This window comes from Mycena indigotica, assembly GCF_014461135.1.
Source record: "Mycena indigotica strain 171206Taipei chromosome Unknown Mind.scaff0009, whole genome shotgun sequence".
Classification (NCBI taxonomy): Eukaryota; Fungi; Basidiomycota; class Agaricomycetes; order Agaricales; family Mycenaceae; genus Mycena; species Mycena indigotica.
This window is the reverse complement of record NW_023503008.1, coordinates 4,337,932-4,353,216: the sequence shown is the minus strand read 5'-3', so window position 1 is coordinate 4,353,216 and position 15,285 is coordinate 4,337,932. Positions and strand designations below refer to the sequence as shown.

Below are 15,285 nucleotides of genomic sequence, written 5' to 3'. Positions count from 1 at the left end.
CGATACTACTTGACTGGGAAAGACTGAGTGTCCGAGTCATACCATAGCTTGTGCATCCAAGCAGCTTTTAGGTTACGGTCATGTCGACCACAGGAAAGAGCATGGTTGTGTCGACGTTGCTCTTCGGTGCCCAGGCTGGGACAAGATGTGGACTGACATTGATCTCTGATCTCTGACGTCAGCACCTCCTCCTTTCCTTCGTGATATCTTCGGACCGTCCTGGACTTTTGCTCCAGCTACCATTCACATGCTCTGTCACGCCGGTGAGCATGGGCTGCATGGCTACGGCGCTTGACACTCCCCGTAAAGTATCAAGTTTCTGACTTGATTGTCAATTTTCCACTGATTCTTGAGTAGATCAACGACTGCTCAATCTGAATAACAGCGCCGAGCGCCGAGCCGCCGAAGAGCATTGAACGGCACCCAACAGGTCACTATGGCGCCGGTCAGAAGAAGCTCTTACTCTCACGGTCAGCAACTTGAATACTTATATCCGACTCGCACTTGGAGATACCCACTTCAATGGACTCCAGAGAGCCTTTCGACATTCTCCCGCCAGAGCTCTGGGAGATCATCGCCTCAGTATTATGCTTCAAGGACCGGCATCGCCTGAGCCGCACATGTACCACGCTGCGAAGGCTTGTTCTGCGTGTCCTGTTTTCCCAGCTCCATCTTACCTCCTTGCCCGACCATGCATGGCTTCAGCGGTACTTGGATCCCGACAAGCCACTCCACCCGCCGGCCGGCGACGGCCCGGAAATCAAATCGCTCTCGCAGAGGGGTCGGCGGGACATGCGGCGCTACCTCAGCATAGTTGCACGGCGAACCCTCTCCTCGCAGGTGAAAGAGATATACTACCAGTTCTGGAGAAGTCCGGCCAGCCAGGGCAAGCCGCGCTACCCGGAGTACGTCCTCAAGATGCTTCCGCGCTTTGCCGAGCTCACAAAGCTGACCCTCTGGGGCATCGAGCCCGACCATATCCACCTCCACGCCGACATGCGCCCCGCAATCGACTCTTTACCGCTTCTCCGCCATCTGGCGCTCTATGGCATTGCGTTGGACGATGGACGGGCACTCCCTTTAGAAACATTCGAGTTCCATTCATCTACCACCCCCGTTGACGAAACCTTACACATCGTGGATCCCATTACCATCCGTAGACTTGTCCTTACCGGCTCGTCCAAGCTCCGCCCGCTTCTCTCTGCACTGCAGAATACAGCGCTGCCTGCCCTGCGCTTCCTTAAATTACAAATTCCCGTCACCATTGACCTGACCACGGTGGCTGCTGTCTTGGAATGCTGCACCGCTCTGGAGTCGCTCAACATTTCCACCACCAATGACGACAAGTTCTTTCCCGACATACCACAACCACAACGATCAGCACATGTCGCCCGAAAGCTACCATCTGCCCTGCCGCGTCTCGAGAGACTGTCCTGCACCTACCCCTTTGCTGCACTCGCCCCGGCTGCAACACTTGAGCTATATGGTGGTCCGGCAACCGTTGAGGCTGTCACCGCTGCACTCTTTGCCGCCCGTGTTCATGCGGGCACAATCCGCGAGCTCCGCATTCTCGACGTCTTCTTCCCCGACGAGCTGGTTACCGTGTTTACTGCAGTCACGGCGGGATACCCCGGGCTACACACGCTCAGCGTGAAGACTTGTGCAAAGAAAGGCGCCGGTCCCGACTCGGAGCTCCCTGCCCTCGTCGAGCAGCACCGCCTTCCCCTGCCGCACACGCTGGAGACCCTCGACATTCGCGCCACAGACACACAAAATGTGCTCTGCAACCCCACCATTCAGCTTCGGGTTGTGCACGCACTGGCTGGGCAACACTGGCATAGCGGCCACAGGCTTTCCACAATCACGTTTTCTTGGTATGCTCGCGAGGGGGAGCTCCCGGAGACTGAACGTTTGATCAGGCACACTGGCACATATGGCAAGAGTGTGGACGGCGATGAGTGGGAGCAGGTAGTCCATATCACACAGGTAGTACTATAGTATTACTCAGGCTTACTACTCCCGGCTTCAAGTCCTTCGTGGCCAGTGCCAGCAACCGGTGTCTTGACAGTGAATTGCATCTCGCCCGCAGTGCCGTTGAAGACACAATTTGCCAGTGGAGTCAGGGCATATGTTACTAGCATCGGAACATGAAGTCATTTTTCATTCCAGCAAAGGCATTTCAGCACATGCCCAACCCACGAGCCGTCTATCTCCTCACCAGGAAATATACGCATTTCCGCGGGGCCCCATTCTGCCCATGTCTTCCTGATAGGAGTATTGACACAAGCTGTCCTTGATTGCTCGAGCACTCAGCAGTCGATAAAATGTGCGTATGTGAGCATTCAGGTACTCGGTATAGGCTTGCAGTGGTTCCGTGGAATTGTTCACCAGCGGTCCATACCATAACAAGATAGTATACGGTAACGACGCCACAGAGAATGTGTAAATTGATCTCTGTCTGACGAGTGAGGTTGGCCGGAGGAAATTGGAATCTCAATGGTCATTGTTTCTTTTGTGTACTGTTCATCGGTAGTCGGGCCCAATGGAAGCATGTAGAATCTGTGGTCGTGAGGGTCCCGGACAGAGAGTAGGCCATCGACAAGCACATAGCCCCCACAGCCATAGAGCGACTCGGATTGAATTTCGACCGGTGTTTGGGACCTCCATTTGAGGTTTCGCCAAGCGTTGCGACGTGCGAAAGCTCGAGACAAACATTCCGTGGAGGAGAGCAGTCCATTATAGCCGCGAAGGAGTCCGTCGCGCCAGAGTTCAATCGCGCATTGCAGCTCTGCAGAGTGTCTAACGACTTCAAACCAGAATCGAAAAACCTGTGAGGCATTAGATTAAGCGACAGATGCGATGTTACTGACGAGTTGGAAAGCAATGATATCTCGCGGATGTGTCTGACTGAGCACCATAGTGAGCAATTCCGGAGGCAGGGTTTCTTGGCCCGGGGAGCCCATAAGTACTTTGCAACTTGGATTGTACTGTAATATGTACGGCGTCAAGATTAGAGCGATGAGGATGGCTTCGGGTTCACGTTTCTCTTTGGCAACTTGAAGACTCGCGGTAGGATTACACGCCCAGTATCAGTTGGAGGTGAGAGGGAGCCAAGATTAGTTTCACGTGCACAATGATTCCCGTCAAGTCAGCCTCGATGGCACCGATACCACCAGCAACGGCCACAGCTACCACATCTCGTATTCGACATGACCGCAACCTGGAGGCGCCTTCGATGCACAAGTTGTGTTGTTGATATGCCGCTTTCAGACCCTTCAAGATTGGCGCGGCTCTGAATCTTGGTGGCACTAGCGCGGAAGTGGGGCTTCTTGGGTGCGCTCTCGGTCAGCTCGAATCTAATATCGACGTTTCTGACTCATCTGCACAGTGTTACGGTCGGCTTGACCTCTCCCACCACCTCCCTGTCGGTGCCTCCTTAACCATGACATGAAGACGTAGTGCGAAACGGTCCTTCCTCCCAGCGCAGCCTTGTGGGCTTCCGCAACGCCCGGCGTAAACACAAGGCACACGAGGAAGGGCAGCAATAGACTGGCAATGGCGACATCTAGACTGGTATGTTATGCTGCGTTTTACTCCTCCAACACAACCTGACGGCTACTAGTAATGCAGTTCCAGCTTTCAAGTGTCCGACGGCCATGATACTTCTCCGTCTTCCAGCTTCATGCAAGGCTCCAATCCCCATTCACTTTTTCCGTGCGACTGCTTGTCTGTGATTCCATTCCCCCGGTGCGCGGTCGTTTGATGATTCACTGCTGTCACTCATTCGGCTTCAAGGGTGTTTGTATAGTACAGCGAGGCGGAACTGGACAGAGGGAAATACAAGAAGGAGATCACTCAAATGAACAACTGCCGTGGCCGTTTTCCGGTTGGGCTCGGTTGGAGGAACCGCTTGAGAAAGAGGCCCTGGAGACGCTTCGCTGCTGTACTCCCTCTATACTCGCTCAACGTCAATCACCGCTCGCCCACCACTTCCTCTCCCATTATTGGCCATATTCTTTCTTACACTATTGGGCTTGCTTATTCGCGTTGATATAGGCATTTTGTTTGTCTTGTTTTAGTTCATGTATCGTTAGCCTTGCCATACGAAGCCAAAGATGATCAAGTATAGTATTGGTTAAGTGGCTTATAATCTACGCATGAGTCGAGTCGAAGAAATGTTCTCAGATCCTTCTATTGGCGCAAAGAAATGTTTCTATTGGCGTTAGGTCAAGCGAAGATGCTCAAAACCTAGACGCAGACCGGGAGTAAGACTTGAGGCAGCAAAGAGCAACGGGTACATACCACTGCCCGCGTCACCGATTTCGCGTCCGCGGCAGGTTGTAGGCAACGACGACTGGGACATAGTTGGCAGGATATATCAAGTTATAGTGTTGAACGAGACTCACGTTGGTTCCAGGTCGTGTCGAACCCGACGGTGAGATTTCCGTGGACAGCTGTCATGATGGTAAGTAAGTGAGAAAAGTCCTGAGCACTATAGTGCACTGGCCGTTAGATGGATCAGCTGCAGGAAGAAACTCGTCAGTGGTTATCAACTTTGAAGTTAAAGCAAATAAAGACGCACTCCAGACCGGCCATAAAACCTGGCGCCCGACTGCATTCCAGAGGCTGTAAACCATCGTCTGCGCGCACCATTCACGGAGAACGTTGGAAGGGCCTTTGCCGCAAGTAGTTTGCGACAGCGCAGCCTTGGGATATGGGCCTTCTGTAGTTATCGTCAATTTGTGTCCTTCTTCAAAGTTATCAGGGAAAAATTTACGGGGGGCACCGTCGGTTGCACAAAGCGCCAGCCACCGCGAGTCTTGGTGCTGCAGCCCGAGGCTGGTTGCCTTGCAGTTCGTCGTAAAGAGCATTGGTGCCAGGAAGGGCACGGCGGGGTTGAGTGGGTTGGTGATCCTGTTTATCGGTTAGAGCCGCGCAACCCGGTGGAAAGCAACTTGCTTGATCTCAGCGGGGCCGCCGTCGTTGCAGGCTTGGGTGTAGGCTTCCACGGTAAGATAGTTGCTGACGTTGGCGTTGGTTTCGAGCGCTACCGAAGTTTCAGCGGGATATATGATGACAGGTCAGAGGACGAACTGAGAATGTTCTGGGACGCTGGGCTTATGGCTTTTGCCTGGATGCGAGAGTTAGGTTCGGAGGATAAATATGACAAAGAACGTACAACAGCTCCTACGAAAGCACCAGTAGTCGCGTCGTAGGCGCCCAGGTATCCGCTGTTTCTGCATCGTGCGTTAGAGTGAGGAGCTTGCCAGTGAAAAGACTGTACAAGAGGCACTGCGCAAGCGCGCTGGTGGACAGCAGGAATGTGAACGCGAAAGTCTTCAAGTTAGCTGAGAACATATGTGTTGTTATCTTCGAATTCAAGTCTTTGTTGGTTGCTGGTGTCGTCGCTCTTAATGTCCAGGAGTCGTTTATAAGCCTTTTTGAGACGGCCATGAGCCGCCGTGTAAGGCTCATAAGCGTGCTGCAGCGCTGCGCCTCCGGGGATGGCGCCGACCCGGACAAGGAACGTTACCTTGGGTAGCCACAGTTTTCGACTAGCAATACAACGAGCACATGGGGCAAGGGTATCAGCATGCGAGAGTCAGGAACCGTTGGCTGAGTCCACGGGATTGGGGCGTAGGTTAATTGGGCAGATGTGGCTTGGCCGCAATGGCCCAGAAATTTGAAGAACTTGATACTGGGGATGAGTGGGAGGGTCCCGGAGGGAGAGCTTCGCACATTCCGGCCGCACCTCGAGTGCCTTCAGTGGAGGCGCCGAACTTGCTTGAGGAAGGTCAAGGATTGGTTTGGGACAAGCTCCAAGTTGGCACGTGCATGTCATCAACGACTTTCCTTCCTTCTTCTCCCCATCACCCAGTCGGACCAGTTCTTCAGTATTGGTACAGCCCTCCACGGCAACAATGCAGCTAACGGCACCACGCAACTGTCGCGTCATGCGAAACTCCGAGGCCCCATTGCGACTGCTGAAGGAATAATTTGAATGCGAAATCGGCTGTGATTCCTCAAGCGCTCCCTTCCCTTATACCTCGGGCCTGACATACTCGTAGCGCGCTGCCCAGCATAGTCCGCAATGGCGCTCATATGGACGGGTTGGGTTGGAAGAAGGTCAATAAGCCCGGTTTTGGGTGGGCTTGCTCTTGCGAATGCTAATGCAACTCGGACTGACCTCTTTCTTAAAGCCTTCGACGCCCCAATTACATTGCAAAAAACACCCGCGCTTCGATTAGCTGTCGACGCAGACCAACAGAAGAGGCTCAGTCGGTAGAGAACGCCTGGGCTCAGCAAGGTCCGTCTACTTTACACCATCCCAAGACATCTTGATTAACACGAACTTATAGTTAACCGAAAAATCATCCCCCGACCATACGTTGTCAACCTCACTGTGGGCTACATTCATGGCATGCAAAGATAACCCCGCTCAACTCCAATAGACCGTCTACCTGCTGATACGAGCTTTGGATCCAACTCACCGGGACTACCTGAGACTGCTTATTGCTTCGCCCCTGGCCATGCTAATAGATAGTGACCAGGATTTACACTCTGGATGTCTCAAAACCCGCAATCATATCATGAATGGGCTTGTTTGGTACGTCCGTGGTACCACTGTCCTTATTAACTGACCTCCAAAGATACGTCATACAGTTTCCTCGGGCAACGAGGCAACAGCGGTTGAGGAAGGATATCAAAACTACGAGCAGCGTCGCCCTAACCTTCCTTTCGGCGCCCTCACAGAACCTTCTCGCATTAGGACAGCGCTCTGCGATAGCTTCGAGCTATTGGATAATAAAACCAGCCTAGAACCCAGAGTTCTTAGCGCCTCCGATTCAGGAAGCGTATGACAATCGGATATCATCCACAGTTTCTCGAGTTCGATCGGGGAAGCTGGTCGAGGAAACCGCCGGAGTCTTGGGCATCCTTAGCGTCGAGAAAGCGGCGGATACGTCTTATTATGATGAGCTGAAGAGATAATAAGTAAAGTCGTCCGAGTTGTAGTTTGGGACCTGATCTCGATGTGAGTGGACATAAAAGGAGGCTAAGGTCATTCAATTTCTTTGACACATGACATGACAGTTTCCGATCCGGTCAAGACATGACGTGGAGTTGCTGACCTCTCTGCGCCATCGCTGACTGTTGCGCCGCATCACACCAACCCTCTCTCGTCAGCGCAATCAGCTTCCGTCTGCGCGTCTGCCACGGCCGGATGGCTTCGGTTGAAACAGGGTGTATAAAGCCCAATACGTCTCTTGACCACCCGCCAATAACTCACAATGTCGAAAGTCATCCTCGTCACTGGCTCCAACGCTGGCATCGGCTTCTCCCTGGTGCAACAACTCGCCGCCAAGGGCCACACCGTCTATGTTGCGTCCCGAAAAGAGGATGCTGGTAACGAGGCTGTGTAAGTGCGGTTTGCCGATTTTGCAATCGAGAGCTGATTCGGCTTAGAGCGAAGATAAAAGCGGCGAATGCGAGCGCGGCCGTGAAGCTCGTCCAGCTAGACGTCACCGATTCGAAATCGATTGCCGCCGCTGTGCAGAAAATCACCTCCGATGAGGGGAAACTAAATGTTCTCGTGAACAACGCTGGTGTGTCTTGTCTTGCCCATGGCCCCCCTCGCCGTTGACCTCTTCTATAGGCGTGGCCGACTTTACCGTCCAACACAACGCCTCGACGCCCAACCTCGACGCTGTCCGAACTGGGATCGAGACCAACCTCATTGGTCTGATGGCGGTCACCTCTGCATTCCTCCCCCTCTTGCGCAAAGCCCACACCGCCGATGTCCCCAGTGTCATTCTCAATGTCTCCACCGGCATGGCCTCCAACACCGTCATGTCGTCATTCACCCTCCCCGCGTTTGTCTACCCCGTGATCGCCTACAACACGAGCAAGGCTGCAGCCAACTCGTACACGGTCGCATTGGCGTTCGAGCTGCGCGACGAGGGCATCAAGGTCAACACCGTCTCGCCAGGGTTCACCGCGACGAAGCTGAACGGCTTCGCTGCTGGCGGGAAAACAATCGAGGAGGGTGCTGCAGTTTTGCTTCCGTGGTGTTTGCTGGGTAAGGATGGCGCGACAGGTGAAGCTTTTGTCGTCCCTTGTCGTTGCTCGCGCTTATACTCCGTCCAGGCAAGTTCGCGGATGAGAAGGGCGAGCTCCCCTGGTAGATGCTGTTCGAGTAGATGCAAGAATACCAAACATGTACTTAGAATCAGTCAAATTAGCATGAACACACCTGCAGACCAATCGCGAGAGTTTCTACTTGTCATTGGGCCTACGTTGGGCGCACACCCCTGTCCTTTTAATCCAGATCAAGAAGGGGAAGACATCGCATGTCCAAGTTAATGAGCAGAAATAAAAAACTGAACGCTGCCGTCTAAGAGTATACGGCCCGTCTATGCTTCATATCGCTGGCAACATCTCATGCAAATCTTATTTGCAGCAAGTAGAAATTGTCTCGAAAAGCGAACGAACTCCTGACGCTCAAGCTGCTAACGGCTTGCGAGACTTCGAATCTCAAAAGCACTTCTGAAAGTGATGACGAAATCAATATGTGTCACGCACGAAATTCGTTGTCAGCGTTTGTCAGCAGGGCCAGCTTGCTCCTTTGACCTTCCCGCCAATAGCGTCGTTGTCGTGAGTGCCTCAGCCATAGTGAACCCCTGCCGCTGCTCGCTGACTTGCTCTTATGACAGAGCTGTCCATATAAATAGTCCCTCTTCGACGATGTCCAACCCATCGCACTTTCCCCTGCCTCCAATCGAAAATGGTCCTCAAACTCTACTGCGCTGATCGCGTCGCCGGTGTCGGCTCCGTTGTCGCTGTCTTCCTTGCCAGCCGCAAGATTCCCTTCGAGCACATCGTCACCGTTCCCCCGGCCGGCCAGCCCAAATCGCCCGAGCTCCTCGCCAAACAGCCCTTTGGCCAGGTCCCATACATCGTGCGTCTTACAATTCACTCTCCCGATCTGTTCTGATAGTCTTTCTTCAGGACGACGACGGCTTCATTCTCTATGAATCCCGCGCGATCTGCCGCTACCTCAACAAGAAGTACCCCGGCAGCGAGCTCACCCCCACGCCCGGCGACATCAAGGCGGAGGCGCTGTTCGACCAGGCGTGGTCTGTGGAGACATCCCACTTCCACGCCGCGATGCTCAAGCTCGTCACTTTCGTCGTCTTCTACCCGTGAGTGGTGTTTTTTCACTGCCAATCTTTTCTCTGACCCTTTTCTCGCAGCTTCTACGGCCGCACCGTGGAGCCCGAGGCCCTCGCTGAGGCGCAGAAGGAGCTCGAGGCCAAGCTCGACGTCTACGAGACCATCCTCAGCAAGCAGAAGTACATTGCCGGAGACGTGTGTTCTCTTCTGGTCCATTGTGATGGTTATTCTGACTATCTTGCAGAAACTCTCGCTGGTCGATCTGTTCCACCTCTCCCACGGCCCGCTCCTCACCCGCTACGCGGACATCCGCGTCATGTACGACGAGAAGCGCCCGAACGTGCTCAGATGGTGGAAGGAGATCACCGCCTACCCCGAGTGGGTCCGCCTCGAGAAGCAGGAGGCTATCAAATCCATCTTGTCGTACTAAACGCTATCGCCTGTCGTCTCATAACAGTAAAGCAATAAAATTGTAAGCATACCAGAACTTGTGGAGCTCTGGAGCGACGGCCTACTAGTAAGGTGGTAATCTTGAAGCAATTAGGGAGAACGGACGAATTCCTTACAACAGGGGCAAGTGGCATCCACAACATTGGTTTCTACGTGGTCAGATAACCTTTAAGGGTGGGAAGCGATGGCGAAATGGGAGCTCGTCTGGGAGTATGGTCACTATGAAAGGCGTGCATCGTAAGTGTAGCCAGTTCATCTCGACGATAGAAGGCTATACCTTCTCCTGGCGCGACTCATTTTCCCTCGTGGGTCTAATTAATTCATTTTCCCTCAGGAAAAAACGCTGACCTTTTCAGATGCAGACTGACATCGAAGGTGACGGACTTTGCCCATCGTGTGTCCGGTATTACCGCAAGCCACATCACCGAGCCTCCTGAGCCATCTATAAAAGAGATGCAGGCAAGGTGCATGACCAGTCAGAGTGCACCTGGAAATGTCTGAGTTGCCAACCTTGCCTGCCGACCTCCAGCCATACCGCCCACGCCGCATCGACCACGAGGCCAAGTTCGCCGCCTTCATGGAGTTCCTTGAGAGAAGCAATTTGGCTGGGACGACAGGGGACGACGCAGCGCGACACCTCCGAGTATGCCATTCAGGTAGGCAGCTGGTAGCTTTCTAGATACGACACTGAGAAACAAACAGCTCGTCAGCCAAGTCAACTTTGGGCCTCTGCTCTCAAAGCGCTTCTTCGCCAGCGCGGCCCTCGGCGAAACACACGGCTGCGACAATACTGCTGCTGCAGGGGCATTCGTGGAGATAAACGAGGCGCTGATGGTGGAGTGGAATATGAAGAAGGCAAACTCATTCAAGAATTTCAAGAGCGTGTCGGAAAATCGATTCTACGAGATGAATCTGTACATGCGCGACCCAGACACGAAGCACCACTGGAGGGCAGACATCGCAAGACCGGCAGGGCAGATCGATTTGGGGGCCTGAAGAGCATATGAGGCACTAGTCGTTACGAAAGAAGTCCTCTTTATTCCAATTCGCAAAGGCTACATCCAACTTGAAGAATTCGAAGCCATTTTCGTGTTTGAGCCGTGGGTGTGTAGATGAAGGACCAAATTTGTCATCATTTGTGGTGACTAAGCTCTAAATGCTGACGCGAGGAGTAACTTGCATTGGAATTGAACTACACTGTCGACCGTCTAGCTTGCTTGTAAATGTCGGTAAATATCCTAAGCTATCGTTAAATACTCTAGATGAATATGACGCGCCATGTGTTCATACGTAGTTCAGGAGAACTCCTCCCAATTCACGCTCCTTTTCCGCACTAAATTACTCGGCTGAATATCCACCAGATGGCGCATTGTCGGTCGCCCATGCGGGCAGTTCCACGGCTGGTCCATCGTCCCCATATGTCGCACAACCTACAAATAATCAGCATAAAGGCTTCAAGTTAGAGAATAACACTAACCGAGGTCATTTGCGACACGGTCAGCGGCATCCCAATCATCACACTTTTCCGACAGGCCCGCATGGCAAACATTGCTTGGGCTTTGGCGCAGCGAGGAGTCGTGCCGGCGGGGGCGTCCCGCATACATAATTTTGTTTCACACGCTGTTGCCATCCCCGCACTTCGCCCTCCAGACGCTAAGTCGCGCTCGCTCGCCAAGTCGCGCGAGCGAGGAGCCCTTCTAATATACCCCGTTGGCTCGCGCACGGACCTATAAACAACGTCATGTGAGTGAACTTGTGCGTCGAGTACCGGGAAGAAATTTTGGGTTTGGGGCAGTCAACAGCGTGTTTTTCACGGGCTTTCCGGGCTAGCAGTCTCGGGTAGGGTTCAAAGTCATATATTTAGTATTTCTACGAGACACGCTAATTAACGACGCGTCGCGACGCGTCAAAACGCGTCATAGGCTCCAATCCAAGTCCACCCGCCACAGACACAATAAGTATGCCTGCGTGCGCGCGCGCTGTCTAGGTCATCCGCCCCATCGACTCCTCCGTGTGGCCAACACACAGCCGATCCCTTCCCGAGTCCAGCCCCGCGTTGGCCTCCGGCGGCCCGGACCTTCAAAAAAATGAGCCTTGAATTCCGCCAGAGGCGTCCCAAAATCGCGCCTAAGAAATACCATCAAATCCCGCGCAAGGCACTGCAGCGCGACTCAGAGAACTTGCTGCCCACTGGCAGAGGCATGACGATCTCGCTGGCCTTCTATATCGGCCTCGGGCAGTGCCGGTGGCGGTTCGTACTTCGAGTTTGGCGGCGGGCGGGTAATGAGGAACTTCAGAATGTCGAGGGTGGCGTAGACGGCGTGCGACACGGATGATGAGGGCGCGAATAACAGGGGAGCGCCGTTTGACGGTCTGGGAAATAGCCGTGGGTAAGCAGCAAGGGGATATGGCCCCAACGAGGAAACGATGGCGGGGAGACGGGGCGCAACGCGGCTGGGGAGGCTAAAACCAATGGACACTGGTGTCAACTCCAGCGGCGCAAACAGGGGTGTGGGGCAGGCATGGACGGGCTGGTGACTGTTGAGGGCGTTAACGATGGGGAAGCTGGTTTGCAACTTTCGGGCCACGGGCAACCGCTATCATGCTTGGCAGCTTCACGGCCCTACATCGACTCGCCTCAGGCAGGCAGGCAGACCAGGATGAAGCGATGCCGAGTTGATCGAAGCATCGGTGGGGACGTGATGCGCCAGGACGCCAGAGTAAATGGAACGCCGGTGGCGAACTGGCCACTGGTGGCACCATGTCCCGAGCTCGGACGGCAGTGGTGCGGCGTTGATGCGACAATGGTGGTGAGATAAACTCTGGCATTGACGGCAATCTGGGCTCCGCAAGGAACAACGGCAGGCCACCGAAGGAAGTCAATGCACCCATGGTGGTGCCGACGAGCGGGTAATGCTCCGAGTGGGCCTGACCACCTTTCTGGGCTTCCGGCATCACAGTCCACAGCCAGCTGGTTGACGGGCCATTGCAATGGCGGTGATTGCTGAGTGATGCGTGTGATGAGGGCCGCCCGCGCGCCGCCAGACAGCGTTGGAGCCCAGATTGCCTCGCGTCGGTCACCACTAATTGATGCGCCGTGATGATATGCCTACGATGGCTTGGCCGCGACAATGGCCGGCGATCCGAGCAAGTTGATGTGCCGCTGGTGGGAGGGCGTGATTGTGATGCGAGGGATGGGGGAAGGGGTGGGCCTGATTGTCTGGCTCAGCCTCGCCAGATAATCCGCTGATTGACGCGATGATGTGCCGGTGATGGCGGTGATGGCTGATGGCGTGATGCGCCGGCCGACGGGAGCGGGGAGGACAGTGGCAGTATTAAAGCAGCCAGGAACAAAGCCCTGGCCCCGAGGGCGTTGAAGTCCAGAACAGTGCTGGGCCTCCGGCCGTCAAAATCTTGGAGAAAAAGTGAGCTTTGGAATGCAAAAAATGGCCGCCAGAATGCTTACGTAATCACCAATTGATCCGTCATTTCAGCATCAAAACTGCCGCTTTTCTACCAAGACATCAATGTAAAGGCATACCAACATGCGCCTGGGCAATTGCACGGCCGCACCAGCACCGCCTGAAGCCCCGACAACGCTGGTGATTCGATCATGCGCCTGTGATGCGGCATCATGATGCGCCATCACGGTGACAGACCGGGGGGTGGCGGCGGGCCAAGCGCAGCCAGGAGCAGGGCCCTGGCTCCGACAGCGCTGAAGCCCAGAACAACGCTGGGCCTCCGGCCATCAAAATCCTGGAGAAAAAAATGAGTTTTTGAAGGCCAAAAAGTGTGCGCCAAATCGCTTACGTAAGCGCCAATTGATCCGGGATTTCCGCTGATTTCCATCAAGTTTTTCGCTTTCTGTGAAAACAAGTCAGTCTTGAAACTGAACAGATGGAGAAAGACATACCAGCATGTATATTTGCCCAGACTATCGTCATGACGGTGCAAATCTGGGCAGCACATCAATATCATCTCAGCGAACACAACATACCGACAAAGATTCTGCATACGAGCAGAGGTTCCCCATACCGGCATGGGTTCCTGCTCGACGCACAGACAAAGAACCTGTTCAAACGGGTCAGGGATGTCAAACGCAAGTGAACAAACAAACATACGAGCATAAGTTCCGCAGCGGCTGCGCTACGACGGCGAAGTGGAGAGTCCATGGCTTGAGACGCAAGAGCCGAACTTGAAGCGGTGGTCGATGGTGGATAGTGAAACGGCAAATGGCCCGGGGCTTCTGCGCTCGAGACAAGGACACAAAATCTGCAAGCGGTAAGTGAAGGTCAAGGAGAGGTAACTGCAGCCATACCTCCGAGTCGAGCGCAATGCAAACACGCAGGCATGGTGTGGAAGTCTCTGCTGAGGGAGGTGTGCGGGCACGGCGGGACGGAGCGGCTGGCTGCCAGTTTCAAAGTTCTCTGGAAGGCGAGTTAAGCAATTGACTAAAGACAATGTAAAAAGGGAGCAAACGGCCAGACTCACCGCGGTGGCCCTGGGCAGCTCGGTGATACTAGATGTCGAAATGTGGGGCGGCGACAGTAGAGGGTACGGCGCAACCGATACGGATGGTTCTGGGAACGGTGTGAGTAGAGAGCGGAAAGTCCACAAGGCTTGTGGACGCACGGACATGGCGAGCGCGTCGAGCACTACGATGGTGCCAACTTGAAGGGATGGTCGTGGAGTCAAGTCAACCAGGAGTTGATGTGACGGTCAAATCGTCACGTCAACAAACGAAGCAGCGGTCGAAGGGCGGAGCGCATGTGTGGAGGGAGTTAGAGTGGTAAGCTTGCGTCACTGTCCCGGCTTGCCCGACATGATCGCACGTGTCGAGAAGCTTGCGGGCATGGTGCGGACTCGTGGGGTGATAAGGCGGAAAGCAACACAGTCTGAGGAAGTTATGTTCTGAAATAGTGCTGCCTGCAGTGAGTGGGGGCTGTAGCACAAGGTGGGTGCCAGTCTGAGTGCTGCTGGGCGCTTTTTTCACAGACAGCGCCATCACACCGGAAGTGCCCCCGACTCGGAGCCTCAGCATAATTAGACTCGGAAGGTAGTTGACTTGCGCCTCGGGGAGCAATCGGGCGGCGGAAGAATGGAAGTGTGGGCGTAGTGCGGTTAAAGAAGGGAAGTCATGCACGTTGCGAGATTAGTGACGTGCTTGTGGCAAGGCGGGCGATAGGTGGTGATATGGACCCCTTAGCGAATGACCCAGCAAGTCGACCTGGCCTGACTGGCGCCCATCCTTTCCGGTTAAATTCTTCAGCTGTTCTAATTCTCCTTTTGTGCAACGCACCCGGCCACTTTTTTTTCCGGTAAAATTTGAACTCGATGTGTCGCATACTAGTACGAAGGTCACTCGCCTCGCTTGCATTCCCTGTGCGGAGACCATCACGCGGCTTCGAAAGCGCAGGATCATACGATTTCGCCATATCAATTCAAGTTTCTGCAATCATATTACCAAACCGCCGCACTTTGTCCACTTGACAGGTGGATCCCTGTCGCCACCTTCGATGGACACACTTCTCCCGATGACGTGTGGACATCTCCGAGAAGCCGCTCTTTGGCCCCACCGCTATAAGTTTGTGAGCTTCCACCATGTTCGCAAAACCACTCTCTACCTTTCCCCCCCATCTGCCTTCCCCACTCCCTCCCTCCCTC

General features: G+C 54.2%; 6 protein-coding genes across 6 annotated transcripts; 3 read left to right on the top strand and 3 right to left on the bottom strand.

Moving 5' to 3' along the window:
• Positions 1-2,384: 2,384 nt before the first annotated feature.
• MIND_01111300 (F-box domain-containing protein) lies at positions 2,385-3,085 on the bottom strand (the record flags this gene model as incomplete). The annotated part of the gene is made up of 2 exons (XM_037367678.1): positions 2,871-3,085; positions 2,385-2,828 (listed from the first exon to the last, which is right to left on the bottom strand). The coding sequence occupies exons 1-2, from the start codon at positions 2,961-2,963 to the stop codon at positions 2,385-2,387; spliced, it is 537 nt and encodes a 178-aa protein (XP_037217072.1). The 5' UTR covers positions 2,964-3,085.
• A 1,137-nt stretch (positions 3,086-4,222) lies between these two features.
• Positions 4,223-5,475, bottom strand: MIND_01111200 (uncharacterized protein; the record flags this gene model as incomplete). Its single annotated transcript, XM_037367677.1, has 11 exons — positions 4,223-4,248; positions 4,303-4,354; positions 4,407-4,454; positions 4,508-4,522; positions 4,583-4,601; positions 4,651-4,723; positions 4,778-4,914; positions 4,960-5,047; positions 5,095-5,131; positions 5,180-5,237; positions 5,285-5,475. 11 exons carry the CDS (start codon positions 5,473-5,475, stop codon positions 4,223-4,225), a joined length of 744 nt encoding a protein of 247 aa, XP_037217071.1.
• Positions 5,476-6,001: 526 nt separating this feature from the next.
• Positions 6,002-6,694, top strand: MIND_01111100 (uncharacterized protein; the record flags this gene model as incomplete). Its single annotated transcript, XM_037367676.1, has 6 exons — positions 6,002-6,015; positions 6,069-6,146; positions 6,201-6,307; positions 6,360-6,403; positions 6,453-6,607; positions 6,664-6,694. 6 exons carry the CDS (start codon positions 6,002-6,004, stop codon positions 6,692-6,694), a joined length of 429 nt encoding a protein of 142 aa, XP_037217070.1.
• Positions 6,695-7,289: 595 nt separating this feature from the next.
• Positions 7,290-8,183, top strand: MIND_01111000 ((+)-neomenthol dehydrogenase; the record flags this gene model as incomplete). The annotated part of the gene is made up of 4 exons (XM_037367675.1): positions 7,290-7,417; positions 7,465-7,604; positions 7,655-8,095; positions 8,146-8,183. 4 exons carry the CDS (start codon positions 7,290-7,292, stop codon positions 8,181-8,183), a joined length of 747 nt encoding a protein of 248 aa, XP_037217069.1.
• Positions 8,184-8,782: 599 nt separating this feature from the next.
• On the top strand, positions 8,783-9,601 carry MIND_01110900 (Glutathione S-transferase; the record flags this gene model as incomplete). The annotated part of the gene is made up of 4 exons (XM_037367674.1): positions 8,783-8,956; positions 9,007-9,200; positions 9,252-9,366; positions 9,416-9,601. 4 exons carry the CDS (start codon positions 8,783-8,785, stop codon positions 9,599-9,601), a joined length of 669 nt encoding a protein of 222 aa, XP_037217068.1.
• Positions 9,602-10,916: 1,315 nt separating this feature from the next.
• Positions 10,917-11,170, bottom strand: MIND_01110800 (DNA mismatch repair protein MutL; the record flags this gene model as incomplete). Its single annotated transcript, XM_037367673.1, has 2 exons — positions 10,917-11,051; positions 11,099-11,170. 2 exons carry the CDS (start codon positions 11,168-11,170, stop codon positions 10,917-10,919), a joined length of 207 nt encoding a protein of 68 aa, XP_037217067.1.
• Between the last annotated feature and the right edge of the window lie 4,115 nt (positions 11,171-15,285).